The sequence below is a fragment of the Gigantopelta aegis genome, chromosome 15 (genome assembly GCF_016097555.1).
Source record: "Gigantopelta aegis isolate Gae_Host chromosome 15, Gae_host_genome, whole genome shotgun sequence".
Classification (NCBI taxonomy): Eukaryota; Metazoa; Mollusca; class Gastropoda; order Neomphalida; family Peltospiridae; genus Gigantopelta; species Gigantopelta aegis.
In genome coordinates this window covers 36,110,795-36,129,029 of record NC_054713.1, presented here as the reverse complement: position 1 = coordinate 36,129,029, position 18,235 = coordinate 36,110,795, and the positions used below count along the sequence as shown (strand labels likewise).

The following is an 18,235-nucleotide window of genomic DNA, read 5'->3' as shown; positions in this document are numbered from 1 at the left end:
TTGCGTTTCTTCTTTTGAAGAGTATATATTAAATGGGCCGTACCCTGATCAAAATCCTAGGGAGGCACTACTTTTTGTAAAGAATTGAAACACTATTCAAATTAAACCCGGAGATATGTATGCTATTTTCTGGAGTGAAAACAAAAGTGAGATTCTCAAGGGGGCAACTGCCTCCCCCCCTCCCCCCCCGGAGGGAACGGCCCTGATTAAATAGTTAATAATGGTAAAATTAGCCATTTGCAGGGTGCACACGACAATAGGTGCATGGTCCTTATAATTCAAAGACTTCTTATCACTTTAGATTTGCGTTTACCATAGTTTGACATCCAATAGCCGATGTATTTTCGTGCTGGGGTGTCGTTAAACATCCATTCATTCATCCAAAGACTGCTTATGGTCATGGAATTCTAACCGATTGCGTAATCGAAAGTTGATCGGTTGGCGCCAACCGATTATAACCGATGATCGATGATGAAATCCCAACCGATTCCCATCACTAATAAAGGCGAGAGGTGTGTAGCCTATGATAATCTTGATTAAAAGGCTGGGTGTAATAGTTTTAACCACACGTTACTATTGTAAAATTTGATGAAACAAAAAAAAATCTCTGTAATTCTAACATGTTTATTGCTATCTCCAGTTTCATATACTACAATCTTTAACAAGAACATTTCGCATCACAATAACGCCAACGTGTGCAAGACAACTGTATTGGACAGTTGACATTCCCCTTTCAAGTTCGCCGCCAGCAGAACAAATTCGTATTCTGTGTTTGAATCCAGCCCATGTACAGTGTGCACCTCATCGCCTAGGAATGTCTCGCTGTTCCAGAGGGTCTTCATGCCAGTCTGTCTGTATAGCAGACGATGGTCTATGCCTTGCTCAACCGAAACATCGAACGGACTGGTGCTGTGGAGGGATGCGGACGTCTCGGAGCTATGACAAAGACTTTCAATTATCACAGGAACTGTAATAGACAAAACATTTAAGATGAATCGATTTAAAACCAACTGATCAACTTTCGATTACACAATCGGTTAGAATTATATAAACGTAAGAAGGATTTTAACTATTGGCACTATGCACCTATTGTCGTGTTCGTTGGGAAATACTATAAATTGCTAATTTTATATTTAATACCTATCCTGTCATGGACGGAGGAGCCCACGAAAGTAGACACCATAACCCACGACAGGCGTGTGCTACAACAGCTTCTGCCTTTCTCTGAATGTGCACGTTAAACCCTAGCTACGCTATGCACTAAAGTTGATCTTAGGGCTAAGATCGCTTCGTGGAACGGGGCCCTGACCTTTAATACCTAGTCATTTTCTGGGGTTTTTTTTTACGTATTCACGAAAATAAACCCAAACCACAGCCTATTTACGTCGGTTCCATCATTTCAAGTGTATGAACGATTACAGTTATCATTTTAGCGACAACTGAATATAGAGTTTTATAATCGATTATCATAGCTGAAGAGTCCAACCGATCGTTTTTCGACTATAATCGATCATTGGAACATCACTAGAAGAATGTAACTTTTAAAACTTAAAGGGATATTCCCGAGTTTGCTGCATTGTAAGATGTTTCGGACTAATGAAATATTTCTACGATTAAACTTACATGTTAAATATATTTGTTGTTTAGAATATCAGTGTCTGTATATTTAATGTGTTTCTGGTCGTCTTAATATTTGGAAGAAGCCCAAACTGGATTTTGTCTTCAAATAATTTCGTACGTACAAAAAAATCTTTTTTAGGAAATAAAATGAAATTTAACTTAGTACAAATATTACAACGATCAGAAACACGTTTAATATACAGCCACTAATATTTTATGCAGAAAAATATATTTGATATGTAATTACAGTCGTCAAACAGTCTCTGTTAGTCGATAACATCTTTAAAATTGCAGCAAACTCAGGAGTGTCCCTTTAACTGAAATGATAGTGTCGATCTTCTCGTTTGCACAGGAAGCAAATTATCGCAGGACAAATGTGCGGGTGAAACGTTTTCGATTCAATAATAAAGCTTTATCCTATTTGTATGAGGAAGGAAGAAAGGAAATGTTTTATTTAACGACGCACTCAACACATTTTATTTACGGTTATAGGGCGTTAAGGACCACACAGATACTGAGAATGGAAACCCACTGTCGCCACTTCAAGGGCTACTATTTTCGATAAGCAGCAAGGGAACTTTTATATGCACCATCTCAAGGACATGGTAGTACATCCCACGGCCTTTGATATACCAGTCGTGGTGCACTGGCTGGAACGAGAAATAACTCAATGGGCCCACCGACGGAAATCGATCCCAGACCGACCGCGCATCAAGCGAGCGCTTTACCACTGGGCTACATCCCATCCCTTGTATGAGAAGACCGATACCGTTAGTTTGACCAGTTTCGAGTTTACTCATGGCATTGAACAAGTAGAAACACTACAAGAAGAAACATGATATCTCTATCGAAGAAACAAAATTTCAAAAGTTTCAAAACTACTATTCTTGCACATACTATAAACATGGTAAGTCCATTTAATTTATTCATTTCAACTTGTTCTATTCAATTAAGGTTCGAGCACGCTGTCCTGGGCACACACACCTGAGCTATTAAGGTTGTCTGTCCAGGATAGTAAGTTGGAGGTTAGTGAAAGAAGAGAAGGTGTAGTGGCTTTACACATACCCATTGAGTTGTTAAAACTCGCTCTGAGTGGGAGCCGGTACTAGGCTGCGAACCCAGTACCGACCAGCCTTATATCCGATGGCTTAACCACTACACCACCGAGGCCGACTGGTAGGTCCAGAAAATAATTATGTTAAATTTGATCATTGTACCTTGACCTATGACCCGGATGCCCATGAATGATTCAAGGCAACCTAAAAATAACTCACTTGGAACAACGCTCTCCGTATGACGTAATGTACAGCACTGTACGATTTCAGACGAACCACTCTTCCCAGCGGCATTGCGCGCGTAAATGTTGAAATAATACGTGGAAGCCGACTGGAGGTTATCCAGCAAGATCACGTGATCCCCCATGTGTTTTGGTAGATTACTGCTGGTTGGTGTATTATCTGTTGCTATAGAAACCGTGTCCTGAAAATAAAAATGAATAATAATAATAAAATGTTTTTACTTTAGTTAAAATGTTTAACCTTCTGATTAGAAACATAAGTCTACCTTTCATATTCTATTCTTCGTTTTAGATGAAGTGACAGACGACAAATGTATGTGGTGGAAGCACTCATAACGGGTGCGGGGGCGAGGCGTAGCCCAGTGGTAAAGCGCTCGCTTGATGCGCGGTCAGTTTGAGATCGATCCCCGTCAGTGGGCCAATTGCGCTATTTCTCGCTCCAACCAGTGCACCACGACTGGTACATCAAAGGCCGTGGTATGTGCTATCCTGTTTATGGGATGGTGCATATAAAAATATCCCTTGCTGCTAATCGAAATGAGTAGCCCGTGAAGTAGCGACAGCGGGTTTCCTCCCTCAATATCTGTGGTCCTTAACCATATGTCAGACTTCATATAACTGTAAATAAAATGTGTTGAGTGCGTCGTTAAATAAAACATTTCCTTCCTTCAATAACGGGTGCCACCGATGAGGCAGGATATGCGCACCTTTCGCGAACACCTGGTATCGTCACTCTTTTAACAGTGATTCATGACTGCATGTCATCACATCTCTATTTATTCCAATGAGCTCTGTCTTGTACTAGTTTTGATTTACTAAACTTGTGTGGGAGTGGCAGTCCTCGTTTGAGCGGTACAAGAAGGATGTATTGTCCAGTAAAGGATTTCCTCGGGAGTGGCTGTCCTCCTACAGACGAGACATTAGACAGAGATTAAACAACTATTTATAGATACGGTCTTGATTGTGGATAATAGTTTTGTCGTTCAGATTTGTGAACAATATATTTCTTACTCTCACCCTCAAACAAATTTCATTGATAAAACGGGGGGGGGGGGGGGGGGATTTAGATCAGTCGGTTGAGTGCTCGCTTGAAGTGCTTTCGTCGCAGGATTGAACCACCTCGATGGATCCATTCAAATGATTGGGGTTTTTCTTTCTCGTTTCAACCAGTACATCACAACTGGTCAAAGGCCGTGGTATGTGCTCTCCTGTCTATGGGAAATACCAAATGTTTGACATCCAATAGCCAATGAATGATTTATCAATGTGCTCTAGTGGTGTCGTTAAACAAAACAAACTTTAACTTTTGCTAAGAAAGCTAATTTGTCTAACAGTAACCCCCCCCCAAAAAAAAACAAAAACAAAAAAAACAAAAAAAACAACAACAACAACAACAAAAAAACCCCAAAAACCCCCTTATAATTCACAACCTCTGCTCTCATTTAACTAACAGCTAACAGCTAAATGGTTAACATATAGTTAAATTTTTCACGTTTAGTCAAAGTCATCGCATACATTTACGAGTGGTACATGTATGCATGGTTATTGCACACTTTTGATGTTTTGATTGACAGCATGACTAGATGGTTTATCTGGTTATTGCACACTTTTGATATTTTGACCGACAGCATGACTAAATGGTTTATCTGGTTATTGCACACTTTTGATGTTTTGACCGACAGCATGACTAAATGGTTTATCTGGTTATTGCACACTTTTGATGTTTTGACCGACAACATGACTAAATGGTTTATCTGGTTATTGCAATACTTTTGATGTTTTGACTGACAACATGACTAGATGTTTTATCTGGTTATTGCACACTTTTGATGTTTTGACTGACAGCATGACTAAATGGTTTATCTGGTTATTGCACACTTTTGATGTTTTGACTGACAGCATGACTAAATGGTTTATCTGGTTATTGCAATACTTTTGATGTTTTAACCGACAGCATGACTAAATGGTTTATCTGGTTATTGCACACTTTTGATGTTTTGACCGACAGCATGACTAAATGGTTTATCTGGTTATTGCAATACTTTTGATGTTTTGACCGACAGCATGACTAAATGGTTTATCTGGTTATTGCAATACTTTTGATGTTTTGACCGACAGCATGACTAAATGGTTTATCTGGTTATTGCAATACTTTTGATGTTTTGACTGACAGCATGACTAAATGGTTTATCTGGTTATTGCACACTTTTGACGTTTTGACTGATAGTCGATAGTCCCGAGTAAAATAGCACGACTCGATGGTTTGTCTGCTGTCAGTCAAAGCATCGAAAATGAGCAATGACCATGTCTGTAGCCCTGTAGCACACTTAGTTTGTATTCCCTTGGCGTTGACAAAAGTGTGCAATAAATCTGTATAACCGCACCACTTGTGAACTCCACCTCTCCATAAGCCAAACTTCCTTATCGCGTCATGAAATGCTACTTAGGGGTGTGATACAATTACACTTTATGTCAATAGAAAAACAACCCAAGCGTGATACACTTTTAAATAATCGGCCTAAAGCTAGGATCTATATTTCATGTTTTGAATACACTTACAATGGCGTAGGAAGGTGCCAAAAAGGGGGGGGGGGCACACTTTTATATTTACACACTTTTACACTATTATAAAGCAAATATAAAGCAAAATATCTTAAAAGTGGGGGGCACATGCCTTGCCCCCCCCCCCCCCCCCCCCCCCCCTTCCTGCGCCAGTGACTTACTTCCAAGCCAAGACACGCCTGTTTATCCGTGTGGTAGTGGACAACATACTCGTCAACCTGACATGCGCATGGCGGAAGAACAACTAGCGCCACCACGCTGTCACTTCTGGAGCATTTGCTGACGTCAATACGCGGAGATTCTGGCGCTGAAAGAAAAACAGTATGGCATTGTATATACCAAAGGAAAGGAATATTTGACGAAACTTCAGTATAGTTGGCGTCGGAAGTGAGGAGGAGTGGGTAGAAGGCGGATGAGACACTGGGTCCCCCAGCTCTGAAGATTATAACCCCCCCACACACACACACACACCACCACCACCACCACCACCACCACCACCACCAGCTGAAAGACGAATTGATATACAATTGTCCCTTTCCCTTAATCGATGGCATCTTCTGACGCCTATATAATATTATACATGTATATCATATGCATATTGTTATTTCGACACTTGGTCAAGTTAAAGAAAAAGAGAGAATCCGTTGCCGCCAAAGACTTCTGTTGTCAAAAAACAAAACAAAACAAGCCCCCCCCCCCAAAAAAAAACAAAAAAAACAAACAAACAACAACAACCAAAAACAAAACAACACCCCCCAAAAAAAACCCAAAACCAAAAAAAAAAAAACCCAACCCAACAAAACAAACTCAAACCTAGTAGGATTTTTTAAATATTCACTCTCCTATAGATAGCAGAGTACATTTGTTGACAATATTTGATGCATCATCAGTCGTGAGGCATTGGATGGGACGTTAACAAAACAAACAAAAAAGAAAAACAAATTAATGAAAATGACGAGGGTCATCAATTCTACGATTGATCGCACCTCAGCCGAGCGTTATACCACTCAGTGCCACACGATCCGGGTGCCTCGTACAAGAAAGGAAGCTATCATCTGTGCCCTATCTGAAATACGTTAAAAGGAAAGGTTTAAAAACCCTTAACGTTTTAAAGGCTATTGGTAATACAGAATGAGGAGCAGACTGACAGGTTATGCTTCGACTGGAATGCTTATAACAATGTATGTCATTTTATCCATTGCCAATAAAGATATTGTATTTTGTTGGGTCCCCAGCCATGTTGGCATCAGGGGTAATGAAAAGGCAGATTCAACTGCCAAGTCTGCTTTGGATTTGCCTTATTCCAGGGTTGGTGTGCCTTACACTGATCTCAAACATGATGTTAAAAAGACATTCCTGAGTTTTCTGCAGTTTGTAAGATGTTATCGACTAACAGAGACGTTTTAACGATTGTAATTACATATCAAATATATTTTCTGTATAAAATATTAGTGGCTGTGCATTCAACGTGTTTCTGATCGTTCTAATATTTGTGCTAGGTTAAATTTCATTTTGTTTCCTAAAATATTGTGGTTTTTTGTACGTATGAAATTATTTGAAAACAAAATCCAGTTTGGTATTTTTACAAATATTAAAATGACCAGAAACACATTAAATATGCAGACACTGATATTCTAAACAAGAAAATATATTTAATATGTAACTTTAATCGTAGAAATATTTTATTAGTCGGAAACATCTTACAATGCAGCAAACTCAGGATTGTCCCTTTAACCAATAAATGTTTTCGACTTGGCAAGATGATTGGAACGGTGCTGTTACGAACAAGCTTTATTCTGTAAAGCCAGTCCTGGGAGAGTGGCAGTCCTCCTACAGGCGGAGTAGAAAGAGTGAAATGGTCTTGTGTCATCCTCGAATCGGTCATACATAGTTGACGCATTCATTTGTTATAAAGAAGGATCCTCCACTGACGGTTCACCATATTCTGGTGGAGTGTAATCATCTTGGACCGATGAGGAAAAATATATTTCATAGACAAAATGTGATTGAATCATTTCGATTCCACCTTGAACTTATCTTGAAGGATTTACGAGATACTGACTTTTATTTGAAATTTTAACATACTTACCTGTTATACTTATACATTTCCACAGCTCTTTACACTGTGTTTTTTAAAACTTGATTTTAGAATTTTTTGTATTGATGTTTATCATCAATTAATGTTTTATATTTGCCATTGTGTGACACCCAATAGCCGATATGTTTTGTTTTTTTGTGTGTGCTGGGGTGTCGTTAAAGGGACATTCCCGAGTTTGCTGCACGTTTTAAGATGTTATCGACTAACAGAAACTTTTTAACGATTGTAATTACATATCAAATATATTTTTCTGCATAAAATATTAGTGGCTGTATATTAAACGTGTTTCTGATCGTTCTAATATTTGTACTAGGTTAAATGTCATCTTATTTCCTAAAATACTGTTTTTTCGTACGTACGAAATTATTTGAAGACAAAACCCAGTTTGGGGTTTTTACAAATATTAAGACAACCAGAAACACATTGAATATGTAGACACTGATATTCTAAAGAAGAAAATATATTTAATATGTAAGTTTAATCGTAGAAATATTTTATTAGTCGGAAACATCTTACAATGCAGCAACCTCGGGAATGTCCCTTTAAACATTAATCAATTCAATTATTTTAGCACTATAAGGGCGGTACGTAGCCCAGTGGTAAAGCCTCTCCCCTAATGCGCTGTTGGTCTAGGATCGATCCCCGTCGGTTGACCCATTGGACTATTTCTCGTTCCAGCCAGTGCAACACGAATGGAATATCAAAGGCCGTGGTATGTGCTATCCTATTTGTGGGATAGTGCATATACAATATCCCTTGCTACTAATGGAAACAATGTAACGGGTTTCCTCTCTGTTTAACACCCAGCAAAAAACGATTCAGCGAATGTTTCGTAACGTCCGTTCTACGTTCAGCGAGCGATGTTAACGTTCGGGAACTATTTCACTGGTTCCCGGTGTGGTAATTGTGAAGCACATAAACCAGACTAGCGAACGTTTTTCTGCTCTATGTGGCTGAACACAGTCCTCATTAGTTCTGATCTCACGTCAGTTGAACGAAGAGAGGATATGGGCAAGTTTGTTTTACACCCTTAAAGAAAAATGAAAATGGGAGATAACTGTGGATGTACAAACTACATTCGGAACCTCTCGGCAACAATATGGAATATACTCTTTCACATTCCACTGCGCATGTGCCTGTTGCGGGGTAACTCGAGGACGCAAACCGCGAAATGACGCGAGTTTTTGCAAAAATAGACCTGTGGACAAGTTGGGGGGGGGGGGGGGGGGGGGGGGGGGGGGGGGGGGGGGGGGGGGGGGGGGGGGGGGGGGGGGGGGGGGGGGGGTGGGGGGGGGGGGGGGGGCATAGACAATGGGAGGCCACGCAATAGGAATGTGAATATCTCCATGATTAATTATTCTATCAGTAGGGAACCCGAAAATTCTGTCGACATCCAACAAGACTTATTGGAGACATTTGTGACTTATTGCTTATCACGAAATAAAAAATATTTTGTTGTTAACGCCCGACAAACCATCGGTTCGGATTCGTACGCAATAAATATCAGATATGGGCTGAAATAATATTAATGTATGCGCGCATGTATGTATGCTGATATTTATTGTATTTAACATAATTTAAATATTTATAAAGCATTATACAGATAAATACATTCAGGATTCTTGTCGGGATTTCTTTTTACCAAGTTATTTAAAATTTTGTTCGGTATTTGGAATAAAATTAAATGATACATATGAAAGTTGAGCTATGGTATATAAAACATTAGAATCAGGCCCGTTGGAACGATATCTGGAGTTTGAGGAGGGGGCACAATCTGTAGTGGAGGGACACAGTCTAGTTGGTGGGGGGGGGGGGGGGCAAAAGCCATATTATTTTAAATCAGGTTTATAAAAGTGGGGCTATAGTGCCTCCCCCCCCCCCCCCCCCTCCGACTTCTCGGTTGCTACCGACCTGAGAATGGTCAGAAATGTAACTGTATTGCATATACAGCTATTTAAATTCGAAGCAAGATTATTTAACCTAAGAAAGATTAAGTTTTATTTATAACAGATTAGACTAGCCGACAGCTTGATAATATAGCTACAAACTCAGGATGGTCTCTTTATTATAAATTCATGAGGGTTTATTATGCGCAGTCATAAGGTACTTCGTTTGAATGTTTGAAGCAAACATATTAAGTATCATGTCAGGCCCGTAGCCAGGAGGGATCGGACGACCCCCCACGCAGGATTGATAGTTCCGCTGAAATGAAATTTAAAAAAATAATAATCTGATTTTACATATAAAAGTCCTTGTCCCCAAATGACCGGGATAACGTAACAAGAACGTCTGTCTGAGGTTCCATTTGCTGAAAGTTCGATCCTCCTCAGTGGGCCCGTTTGATTATTTCCCGTCCCAACCAATGATCCATCAAAGGACGTCCTGTATGCTATCCTGTTTGTGAGTTGTGAGAAGTATGCCATGTTTCATTTATTATAAATACATTGGTACGATTGAAAACAAACAGTTTCTTGTCGTGAATCTGTGACCAGGGGCCCTATTTTCGAAGCCATCTTAGCGCTACGAAATCGTAAAACCGTCGTAGGTTGTGACGTCACTACAGCGCACGCCATAGTGACGTCATAGCTTACGATGATTTCACGATTTCGTAGGCTAAGATAGCTTCGAAAATATGGGCCCAGGCCATTTTACATGCATACCACAACTGAATGCAACTTGTTAACGTATATTTCGCAACAAACGTTCGTGTATTATTCTCGAGTGTAACCGGCGTCATCTCATTGTTTGGCAAGGGGTTCTAATATATATATATATATATATATATATATATATATATATATATATATCTGGGACACCCCACCCCCCACCCCCGTCTACGGCTCCGCGCCTTCGGCGCTCGCGTTTGATGAGTTCCGTTTACATGAAATTTCGACACACATACCCCCGCTAATCATGCTAGCTACGGGCCTGAAGTTATATAACACTATTCATCAAATTAGGATCGTATCGGGTTGCATGGGTCTACCACTCTAGAAACGTTGCTGCACTTTATGTTATGTATAATCATGTACGTTATAAAAACGTGTGATACTTGCATACCATATCGATATATAGGACTTCTCCCTATACTTGTAAATGTGTATCAAAGTGCAGATGGTATCGCTAACGATCTCGACGAATGTTCTCAAGTACAAAATACAAAATAGTAACCAAACACTATTGTACATACAGATATATGTTTACTTCAAACTGATCTTCTGTGGGATGGTGCATATAAAAGATCCCTTGCTACTAATGGAAAAACCTAGCGGGTTTCATCTCTATGACCGTGTCAAAATGACCATATGTTTGACATCCAATAGCCAATGATTAATAAATCAATGTGCTCTAGTGGTGTCGTTAAACAAAACAAACTTCCCTATATATTTTCTAATTCATGAGTCTTTTTTTATATGCATACAATACTCCATAGTGTGCATATTTATACGTTTCTACTCTCTGTTTGAATGGGCAGGACGCAGGCCAGTGGTAAAGCGCTCGCTTGATGCGCGTCAGTCTGGGATCAATCCCCACTGGTGGGCCCATTGGGCCATTTCTCGTTCCAGCCAGTGCACCACGACTGGTACACCAAAGGCCGTGGTATGTACTATCCTGTCTGTGGGATGGTGCATATAAAAGATCCCTTGCTGTTAATCGAAAAGAGTAGCCCATGATGTGGCGACAGCGTGTCTCCTCAATCAATATTTCTGTGGTCTTTAACCATATGTCTGATGCCATATAACCGTCAATAAAATGTGTTGAGTGCGTCGTTAAATAAAACATTTCCTTCCTTCCTTTAAGACTATTATGTCAAAATTACCAAATGGTTGACATCCAATAGCTCATGTTAATAAATCAATGTGCTCTAGTGGTGTCGTTAAACAAAACAAACTTTTTTAAAAACTCTGTGTGAATATGCATGGGTACGCATGTGTGAAATTTTACTGGTACCATTCGTCTTCTGCTACACAATATCCATCTAATGTTAGGTTGCAAAAACCAGTCTAGCAAGATTGTGTGCCTTTAAATCGTACTAACGTGTCAGATAACTGATGGCTGCGAGCATTTTCCTCTGGTTCCTCAAGTCGACGATCTTAGAGTTGAGTCGCTCGTCCTCCGGGGGCGGCGCATGGCAACTCGCGCACTCCAGCGCAGTGGTGATTAATCTGAAACACACGTGCGTAGAGGTTCCATTGTACCAAATCAATTCCCATTGCCGATAAGGTTAATGTTCACTAATAAAACTGATACAGACCTCGACGTGAAAACAAATTAGGGGGGGGGGGGGGTATTAATTGCTCCTGTAACTTAAATTATGGGGTAGGACTTTCCTTTGGCACTGTCACGTATAACAAACATTATAAATACTTGTAATAAATACAGTTAGGGTTAGGGTTACTGACAATGTTCAAAGGAAAGTCCATCCAAGTATGGGGAGCCATTGAAGATATTATATTATATTGATACCCTATAACTTCAAATGTTAAGGCTAGCTAAAAATCACTCTCCTTAAACTAGTCTTAGGGGAGTGATGGGGAGCGCGAGTGATAGCTCCTCTTAAAGGGAGATGTCTATGATAAAAATTAAAAAAAAGCTTATCAATTACCACACCCAGGCAGTACACCATAAAAAGTGTGGCACCTCACATTTAACCTACCTTCAAGACAATAGGTAGCCACATACCATTTGAGAGATTTAATTTTTTTTTTTTTTAGGGGTACCGTACTGCAAGACAACGGTTACGTACACTAAATGAACGTGTATGTATTTATTGGCAATGGATAATACTATTAGTACATTTCATTTCAACTTATCTTCGTGCTTATATCCAATTAAGGTTCAAGCACGCTGTCCTGGGCACACACCTCAGCTATATCTGGGCTGGCTGTCCAGGACAGTGGGTTAGTTGTTAGTTGGTTAGTGGTTAGTGAGAGAGAAGAGGGTGCAGTGGCCTTACACCTACCCATTGAGCCATTAAGAACTCGCTCTGGGTTGGAGCCGGTACCGGGCTGCGAACCGTGTACCTACCAGCCTGTAGTCCGATGGCTTAACCACTGCGCCATCGAGGCCGGTTTATTAGTACAAATAATCGATATCACATATTTGTTTTGTTTAACGACACCACTAGAGCACATTGATTTATTAACCATCGGCTATTGGATATCAAACATTTGGTAATTATAAAAATATAGTCTTAGAAAGGAATTCCGCTACATTTTTCCATTACTAGCAAGGGATCTTTTATATGCACCATCCCGCAGACAGGATAGCACAAACCACGGCCTTTGATATACCATTCGTGGCTAGAACGAGAAATAGCCCAAATGGTCCCACCGATGGGGATCGATCCTAAACCGACTGCGCAATGAGCGAGCGCTTTATCACAAGGCTACGTCCCGCCCCTACTACCAGTCGAAGCCATATAAGCTGCTTTTACTTAATAAATATTTCAACGAACTTTGACACAGACCTTTTGCTTTGGTACAATAAATTAAGGCCGTAAATAGGTTTAAGTTGCAAAAGATGTTTTAAAGGGACATTCCTGAGTTTGCTGCATTGTAAGATGTTTCCTACTAATAAAATATTTTTTACGATTAAACTTGCATATTAAATACATTTTCTTGTTTAGAGTATTAGTGTCTATATATTCAATGTGTTTCTGGTCGTCTTAATATTTGTAAGAAGCCCAAACTGGATTTTGTCTTCAAATAATTTCGTACGTACGAAAACACGATATTTTAGGAAATCAGATGAAATTTAACCTAGTACAAATATTAGAACGATCAGAAACACGTATAATATACAGGTACTAATAGTTTATGCAGAAAAATATATTAGATATGTAATTACAATCGTTAAAAGTCTCTGTTAGTCGATAACATCTTAAAAACTGCAGCAAACTCAGGAATATCCCTTTAATCTATTTTAAACCTATTATTTTTTTAGGATATGTAAGAAATAGAATACCACTTATATTACAACTTGTTGTTTGAAAACGAATCCAACTCGGTTTCACTCGTTAGATACGTTTTAAAACATCTCGTTCTCTATATACTCACTGTGTTTGAAGACCAGGTGCAACCTACAATTATAAACAACAACCATATATATACTCTTCAAAAAAAGTAGGGGAACCTGAAATATTAATGTTAATATCAACTAATAGACCGAACATACGTTTTGACCACAGACATCCTAGCAAAGAACGTTCAGGTCTGTTTATCAACACACCGAAACACATTCCATAGTTTGCACATGCATCATGCAGTTGCCCCGTACACATGCGTGGTGTGTCATTCTCGATTTTGACATTAATCACTGTGGAACATTATTTCTGTCAATCCTTTTCATTCTGTTGATCATACAGTTGTTATTGTTATGTTTTTAGTCATTTTTATTGTTTGAATTTGCGATTTACTGATAAAAAATCCCGTCAACTTTCAAATTTCACTTCTGACCCCAATCGTCCTTCAAGATCTTTGGTGATCATAAAACCTACTGTAATACTGAACTACCGGTTGTAATGTTTGCCGAATTAATTCACTATTATCATATAACCATTCCCCACAGCTAATATACCTTACAATTTTGGTAATTGTAAATTCTTATTAGAGTTCCCCTACTTTTTTGAAGAGTATATATATATATATATATATATATATATATATATATATATATATATATATATATATATATATACTGATCAAAATAAGTACTGGATATTCAAACATAAAATAGCACTAACAACATCTATAAAAGTTTTGGTGTGTTGGTTGAACACCCAAAAGCTAATTTTGCCAGTTCGATACCCACTGTTTTGTGCTGGGGTTGTCGATAAACATTCATTCATTCATTCGTTCATTCATTCATTCGTTCATTCGACCGTTCTTTCATTAATTTTTCATTAGTTTTTTCATTCATTCATTCATTCATTCATTCAGTCACTCATTCATTTGTCCATCATCCATCCATCCGTCCGTCCGTCCGCCTGCCCACCCCCCACCAATCCATCCATCCACCCACCCACCCACCCACCCACTCACCCACCCACTCACTCACTCAATCACTCAATCACTCACTCACTCACTCACTCACTCACTCTCTCATCCATCCATCCATTCATCTAACCATCCATCCACCCACCCACTCACTCACTCACTCTCATCCATCCATCCATTCATCTAACCATCCATCCACTCACCCACTCACTCACTCACTCTCATCCATCCATCCATTCATCTAACCATCCATCCACCCACCCACTCACTCACTCACTCACTCTCATCCATCCATCCATTCATCTAACCATCCATCCACCCACCCACTCACTCACTCACTCTCATCCATCCATCCATTCATCTAACCATCCATCCACCCACCCACTCACTCACTCACTCACTCTCATCCATCCATCCATTCATCTAACCATCCATCCACCTCACCCACTCACTCACTCACTCACTCACTCTCATCCATCCATCCATTCATCTAACCATCCATCCATCCATCCATCCATCCAATCAATAAAAAAATCGAATACAGAAACTAAAATTTGAAGACCCCCCCCCCCCCCCCCCCCCGAAATTAGGAACGTATGGTTGTGACCGTAAAGCGCCCAAAACCAAAACAGGAATATCATTCTGTTCCCAAACCAAGGTCAATACGGAATCAATCAAATGGTCTCCCCAAGGGAAAATAAGATAATGTTTGTTAAACTGTTTCCCAAGATATTACACCGGCTGAGTCTGTCGTGATTACGATTGTCACACGATGTCTAGAACAATATCGATTTGTTAAAGGAAGGAAGGAAATGTTTTATTTAACGACGCACTCAACACATTTTATTTACGGTTATATGGCGTCAGACATATGGTTAAGGACCACACAGATATTGAGAGAGTAAACCCGCAGTCGCCACTTCATAGGCTACTCTTTTCGATTAGCAGCAAGGGATATTTTCTATGCACCATCCCACAGACAAGATATTACATACCACGGCATTTATTACACTAGTTGTGGAGCACTGGCTGAAGCGAGAAATAGCCCAATGGGTCCACCGACGGGGATCGATCATAAACCGACCGTGTATCAAGCGAAAGCTTTACCACTGGGCTACCTCCCGCCTCCGATTTGTTAAAGTGACAGACTAGTTTTTAAATACTACGGCGATTTGTTAAAGTGACAGACTAGTTTTTAAATACTACGGCGATTTGTTTTACTATTAGTACCTTTTTTGATAATTGAAATTAGATATTAATTAGATTTTATTATTTCGATTATACATTTCCGTACATCTGAAGTGTTTCTGGTTATCAAGAAATGCAATTTGCATATTTCTGAAAACGCAGGTACCTCTGAGAAGTACGACCATCTTATTAAACTTAGCTCTACTGGTCTACCAGTAGATCTAACAGCATTGCGTGGACCCCCATGCATGTCCAGGTGACATTTTATCTATAAATAACAATTTAAATATCGACCAATTACACTTCGCCTTTTATAGCGTTATTCGGGAGCATACAAATTCTAAAAATATCGGACGAGACTATTTATGCAATAGGCGAACTTGTTGGTCTATTTCAACATTGAAAAAACAGGGGGAAAAGTGCAGTAATAAACTCTGGATTGTATACTAGTATAAACAGATTTTATGGCTATACCATCACGGTTTTTTTTTTTCGTCTTCAAACGAATTTTATATAAAATTTATATTGAAATTAGTTTCAGGCATACTTAGTAATTCACCAACATCATTTCGTATACCCTCGGCATAATCCTGAATTTTTTCAAATTCTTTTCAAATCACTGGCATGATTTTGCAAATAAGATTTTGATTGGTCGAATGAAAGGTCAACTGGACATGAGCTCCAACGGGCTGCTCTTAGATCCACATGCAATAGTAGAGCTAATTTTAATTAGATTGATGGAGACACATTATAGTGTATTTTTAATTGGCATTTCTCCGTTTCAACGTCACAGATTCTTGTTTCACTCTATTGTAATGCTATCCAAAATGTTACAGGTTTGAAGGTTAACCAAACTGAGAGTCCATTTCCACGGGTTGAAACTAGGGAGAGAGACAGAGAGAAAGAGAGAGAGAGAGAGAGAGAGAGAGAGAGAGAGAGAGAGAGAGAGAGAGAGAGAGAGAGAGAGAGAGAGAGAGAGAGAAGAGAGAGAGAGACCGACAGAAAGACAGACAGACATAGTGAGAGAGAGAAAGAAAGAAATGTTTTTATTTAACGACGCACTCAACACATTTTATGTACGGTTATATGGCGTCAGACATATGGTTAAGGACCACACAGATATTGAGAGGAAACCCGCTGTCGCCACTTTCCGATTAGCAGCAAGGGATCTTTTATTTGCGCTTCCCACAGGCAGGATAGCACAAACCATGGCCTTTGTTGAACCAGTTATGGATCACTGGTCGGTGTAAGTGGTTTACACCTACCCATTGAGCCTTGCGGAGCACTCACTCAGGGTTTGGAGTCGGTATCTGGATTAAAAATCCCATGCCTCGACTGGGATCCGAACCCAGTACCTACCAGCCGGTAGACCGATGGCCTAACCACGACACCACCGAGGCCGGTAGAGTGAGAGAGACAGACACAGAGAGAGAGAGAGAGAGAGAGAGAGAGAGAGAGAGAGAGAGAGAGAGAGAGAGAGAGAGGAGAGAGAGAGAGAGAGAGAGAGAGAGAGAGAGAGATGGAGAGACACACACACACACACACACAAACAGGCATACAGACAGAAGTAGTGAGAGAGAGAGAGAGAGAGAGAGAGAGAGAGAGAGAGAGAGAGAGAGAGAGAGAGAGAGAGAGAGAGAGAGAGAGAGAGAGAGAGAGATGGGTGGAGAACAAGAAGAAGGAGAGGGTTGAGATAAACAGATAGGCACAGAGCTACAGACAGATAACAGACAAAGAGAATTGCCTTTTATATTCATGCAAATAAAAAGAAATTCACTGATGTATCAGCCTTGACGGCCTTGACCAGCTCCTACTAAGCCACACGGGAATACGTTGAGAAATAAACATTTATTATATAGCGAATAAACTCTAGAGAACAACGAGAAATAGGTTTTAGCCAGTGTTATTCATCTCCGTGGGTCGCGAGTATGATTTTTCTTCTCCTTAAAGGGACATTCCTGAGTTTGCTGCATTGTAAGATGTTTCCGAGTAATAAAATATTTCTACGATTAAACTTACATATTAAATACATTTTCTTGTTTAGAATATCAGTGTCTGTATATTCAATGTGTTCCTGGTCATCTCAATATTTGTAAGAAGCCCAAATGGGATTTTGTCTTCAAATAATTTACGAAAAATTATTTTTTAGGAAATAAAATGAAATATAACCTAGTACAAATATTAGAACGATCAGAAACACGTTTAATACACAGCCACTAATATTTTATGTAGAAAAATATATTTGATATGTAATTACAATCGTTAAAAAGTATCTTTTAGTCGATAACATCCTAAAAATTGCAGCAAACTCAGGAATGTCCCTTTAATAATCTAGTAACTTAAAACAAACGCAAGGGCTTGTCAAACAATATCATTTTAAATTCTTTAAAATTATTCAAATTGTGGGTACAATGATTGAAAACCTACGAAATACAACACTTGTCGAGAAAAAAAATATGTTAAGCCTATCCG

At 39.4% G+C, this 18,235-nt stretch overlaps 1 protein-coding gene across 2 annotated transcripts in view; it reads right to left on the bottom strand.

Annotated features, from left to right (window-relative positions):
- Window positions 1-608: 608 nt before the first annotated feature.
- LOC121390718 (E3 ubiquitin-protein ligase Midline-1-like) overlaps window positions 609-18,235 on the bottom strand; it is a 39,394-nt gene continuing 21,767 nt past the window's right edge. For both annotated transcript variants that reach the window (XM_041522617.1, XM_041522618.1), the window contains exons 5-9: window positions 13,637-13,659; window positions 11,616-11,743; window positions 5,641-5,786; window positions 2,895-3,099; window positions 609-967 (exon numbers count right to left, since the gene is read on the bottom strand). In XM_041522617.1, the coding sequence (XP_041378551.1) occupies window positions 678-967; window positions 2,895-3,099; window positions 5,641-5,786; window positions 11,616-11,743; window positions 13,637-13,659 (792 nt within the window). In that variant the 3' untranslated portion in view covers window positions 609-677. The remainder of the gene's footprint in view (window positions 968-2,894; window positions 3,100-5,640; window positions 5,787-11,615; window positions 11,744-13,636; window positions 13,660-18,235) is intronic.